General features: G+C 37.9%; 1 protein-coding gene across 1 annotated transcript; it reads left to right on the top strand.

Annotated features, from left to right (window-relative positions):
* The first annotated feature begins 684 nt into the window (after positions 1 to 684).
* On the top strand, positions 685 to 2,715 carry LOC147596592 (zinc finger and BTB domain-containing protein 5-like). Its single transcript, XM_086769742.1, has one exon. The coding sequence runs from the start codon at positions 685 to 687 to the stop codon at positions 2,713 to 2,715; it is 2,031 nt and encodes a 676-aa protein (XP_086625868.1).
* The last annotated feature ends 1,929 nt before the right edge of the window (positions 2,716 to 4,644 follow it).

The raw sequence follows: 4,644 nt of genomic DNA, 5'->3' as shown, positions 1-4,644 counted from the left end.
ACCAAGCCTCCCCTGTAGCCCCCTGTTACCAAAACCTTCCACATAAACCCAATACAGGGCTATATGTCTATCTGGAGTTCTGTATGCAAATTATATTTGTAGTTCATGGCTGCACACACATGAAAATAATCACTCTTATTTTGAAAGTTCCTATGCAGAAGGCAGATATTTGAATGAAGTTTTTTGTGACGTAACACATAGCAATTGGCTCCTTGTATACTCCTGAAGATGAAGCTAGACTAATTCAGACTAGAGTTAAAGCTCAATTTTTTTAATATGAAGAACGATTTATCAAGGACTGTGTTGGCTTCTTCACAAGTAGAAATTTTTACATCAGGATTGGATGGTTTACTGAAGAGGTGTTTTAGTTTTAACAGGAATTAACAGGAACCACATTGCATTATTCAGCTCACAGTAGAGCATTCTTTAACATGTTCAATGTAGTGTTAGCTATTATACTATATTAACTCCATAACAGATTCTGGTTTGGGGGTTCTTCTGTTTGTTTTTGTGTTCCTTCACAGAGTTGACAGCATAATATCAATATGGTAGTGGGAAATTAAGGCAAGTTTTTGGTAATCTGTCTCTTAGCCATCATTTTTTTTTAACTGTTCTCACTGTGATCTAAGACAAACTTCATCCATTTTTAGCATTATAGCTTCTTCTGCTTTATTTTATAGAATCATGGATTTTCCAGGACACTTCGAGCAAGTCTTTCAGCAGCTAAACTACCAGAGGCTTCATGGCCAACTTTGTGACTGTGTCATTGTGGTAGGAAACAGACATTTCAAAGCCCATCGCTCTGTTCTGGCAGCGTGTAGCACACACTTCCGAGCTCTCTTTACTGTAGCAGAGGGTGATCAAACTATGAACATGATTCAGCTGGACAGTGAAGTGGTGACAGCAGAAGCTTTTGCTGCCCTGATTGATATGATGTACACTTCTACACTAATGCTTGGAGAGAGCAATGTAATGGATGTCTTGCTGGCTGCTTCTCACCTACATTTGAACTCTGTTGTTAAAGTGTGCAAACACTACCTTACTACCAGGACTCTACCAATGTCTCCACCTAGTGATAGAGTTCGGGAGCAAAATGCACGCATCCAAAGATCTTTCATGCTTCAGCAGCTTGGGCTGAGCGTTGTGAGCTCTGCGTTAAATTCCACTAAGAGCACAGAGGAACAACTAAATACCATGAGCTCATCGATGAAAAGTGACATAGAACAATGTACTACTTTTCCTATCCAGCGTCTCCACAAGCGTAAACAATCTTCTGATGATCGGGCCAGACAGCGAATCAGATCTACTGTAGATGGGTCCATTTCAGATGTTACTCCAGAGAGCGAGCAGTCAGTAGTTCATTCACGAGAAGATTTTTTTTCACCAGATTCACTGAAGAATGTGGACAATTCTAAGGCTGATGCTGTTATTGACAAACAAGAGGATAATACTATTGTGTTTGATCAGTCTTTTGGTGTTCAAGAAGATGCTCAAGTGCCCAGCCAGTCAGACAACAGTGGAGGAAACATTTCACAGATATCCATCTCATCTCAGGTAATACAAGTGGAAACCAATTTTGATCAGGAAGACAACAAAAAACAACTGAAAAAACCAAACTTTGCATGCAAAAATCCAGAGGTCAGTCTAAATGAAAAAGAACACACGGAGGTGGTGGTTAAATCTGAGCCTTTGAGTTCCCCAGAGCCTCAAGATGAAGTGAGCGATATCACTTCTCAAGCAGAAGGCAGTGAGTCTGTTGAAGTGGAAGGAGGAGTAGTGAGCGCAGAGAAGATAGAACTGAGTCCTGAAAGCAGTGATCGTAGCTTTTCTGACCCACAGTCTAGTACTGATAGGATGGGAGGCATCCATATTATGGAAGTGTCAAATAACCTGGAACACAAGTCCACTTTCAGTATCTCAAATTTTCTGAATAAAAGCAGAGGTGGTAACTTTGGTGCAAGTCAAAATAACAATGATAACATTCCAAATACAACAAGGGACTGCAGAATGGATGGTGATGCCTCTTACCTATTGAGTCCAGAGTCTGGGCCTGCTAGTAGTCATTCCTCTGTTACAGTTTGTCACGTAGAGAATCCATTCAGTGAGTCTGCAGACTCTCATTTTGTTAGACCAATGCAGGATGCAATGGCTCTTCCATGTGTACAGACTTCTGGGTATAGGACTGCAGAACAATTTGGTATGGATTTTCAAAGGTCAAGCTTGGGCCTGCACTCTTCATCAAGGACAGTGATGGCATCTGTAAGAGGTGGAGCTAGTAGCTTTCCTGGCTATCGTCGCATAGCCCCCAAAATGCCTGTTGTGACCTCTGTCAGGAGCTCCCAGCTACAAGATAACACTTCCAGTTCCCAGCTGTTAATCAATGGAACCACTTTTGAAAATGGACATCCTTCACAACCTGGTCCACCACAGTTGACAAGGGCATCTGCAGATGTTCTTTCAAAATGTAAGAAGGCCTTATCTGAACATAATGTCTTGGTTGTTGAAGGTGCTCGTAAATATGCCTGTAAGATCTGCTGCAAGACTTTTTTGACCCTAACAGACTGTAAGAAGCACATTCGTGTGCATACAGGAGAAAAGCCTTATGCCTGTTTAAAGTGTGGCAAACGGTTCAGTCAGTCCAGCCATCTATATAAACATTCCAAAACAACCTGTCTGAGGTGGCAGAGCAGCAATCTACCTAGCACTTTACTTTAATCTCCTCCACTGCCTAGCCCCATGGTGACGCTAATACAAACTTTTAAGACTGGAATATTTTAGGAACACTAATGTTCTTTTGTTCAAGGCTGAAGGTTAAGAAGCTGCCCTTGTAGATTAGTGAATGCTTGTATGTCATTGTGCTGCATTCACAAAAGTCTTGGTTCTGTAAATTGGTGATAATGCCCTATTTACCTCACAGGGGTGTTGAGACTTAAACAACTGTTAATTAATTACTTTGAGATCTTCAGAAGGAGGTACTGTAGACAGGTTAAGATTTGTTGTTAAATACATGCAGGTCTTGGGCTCACGGGGATGTAATCCCTAAAACCAAGTAGTTCCATTGTAGGGCAGACAGGTGGGGTTTGAGTGAGAATGTAGTTAACTCCTAATTATATTGGAGTTTCAAGAATGAAAAACTGAAGGGCAAATAGTTTTTTTTGGCGGGAGAGATTTTGTAAAATTCTGTAAACTTTTAAATAAATTACCCATAACATAAGATGGTAAGTTGTATATGAACAGTAATGCAAAGAGATCTTTACAGTAACTAATACAGATTGCATATTCTTAAAAGAAAACCAACCTTGAACGCACGTCTGCCATAAAATGCTTTAAAATGCTAATTATGAAAGTAGTTTTAGGGTTCTGAATGCATTTTTGGCTGTTTTGGAGTAAAGGACAGTGTGTAATGAAGATACTTAAAATAAGTCCACAACAAGTAACTTCTGGACTGTTAGATGTGTATATAAATACTGTGAATACAGCAAGATCTGGTTGTTTCACCATTTTTTCTGTAAAAATTTGTATTGAGTAATAAGTGAAATACTATTTCTTGTTTGCGCTATTCTTAGCAATATTTTAACCAACTTGTATTTCATGTTTAAATTTCATAGACATGGAAGCCTGAAACAAGCTTGTCTGTATCTACTTTGGTTTTTTTTAAATGAGAAATGCTTTGTGGTGGCTCTTTATTGGGTAAGGTAGTTTCTTACTCCAGATGCAAATAGTCAATCTGATTCACATTATTGTGTAAGCATACTATCATTTCCTCATTTTATCTTCAGGCTTTAATTTCTTCTTCCATATACTTAGTGTCCTTCCTAACTATAGATTATTCCTAAGATCAATGTCAGGAATGAGCCTCCCTTGCCATATTTATGGATGTCTCTGTATAAAATCTAGCTATCAACACCAATCCTTCAGTTTAGAGTAGTATCATAAATGTACTTTTTCACGTAAGTAAAAATCTAACATTAATTTAATAAAAAATATAGCATTATACACTTTGTAAAGCAGAAGATCAGTGATCTTTATTCTTCAGGTGAATCGCATAGATTGTGTTTTGATTTCCTCTTCTTAGAAACCACTGTAACTAATAATGTTTGCAGGGGATTTTTTGGTTGGTTTTCTTTGTTGTTGTTGTTTTGATTTTTTTTTTTTTTTGTTACAGATGCCCATGAGCTAACTACTACCTTTCAATATATTAAGTTTCTAAATAAATTTTTGAGTACTTATACTGATAAATGTTATTCTGCTATGTGGGAGCTGGGTCAGTGCTTCAGCATGTCAGTTCTACCTAGAACAGACAGATATTCAACATTTTCTATATCTAAGTCACACAGCAGTTGCTGCTTTTAATATAAAAACATACTTGCAAACTTCCCCTCTTTGTTCTGTATAGCAAATATATCCTATGTGATGTTATTGACCAGTTTTGAGGAACTTGTGCTATCCAATAGACAGATATTATAGGTATATTTAGGTAAACTGAAAAGAAAATCTTAATTCACAGTGCTGTAACTAATTTTAACTGTATGAACAATCCAAAGTCACTTTTTGACTAGCCAGAGGTTGTAAGCGAGGACTTAGTTTAAGAAAAAAAAATATTTGTTTTTACAAGTATCAATTTTTAATTTTCATCATTAATTG

This window comes from Chlamydotis macqueenii, chromosome W (assembly GCF_036417535.1).
Source record: "Chlamydotis macqueenii isolate bChlMac1 chromosome W, bChlMac1.mat, whole genome shotgun sequence".
Classification (NCBI taxonomy): domain Eukaryota; kingdom Metazoa; phylum Chordata; class Aves; order Otidiformes; family Otididae; genus Chlamydotis; species Chlamydotis macqueenii.
The sequence above is the reverse complement of the archived record's forward strand: the minus strand, read 5'-3'. Positions and strand labels throughout refer to the sequence as shown.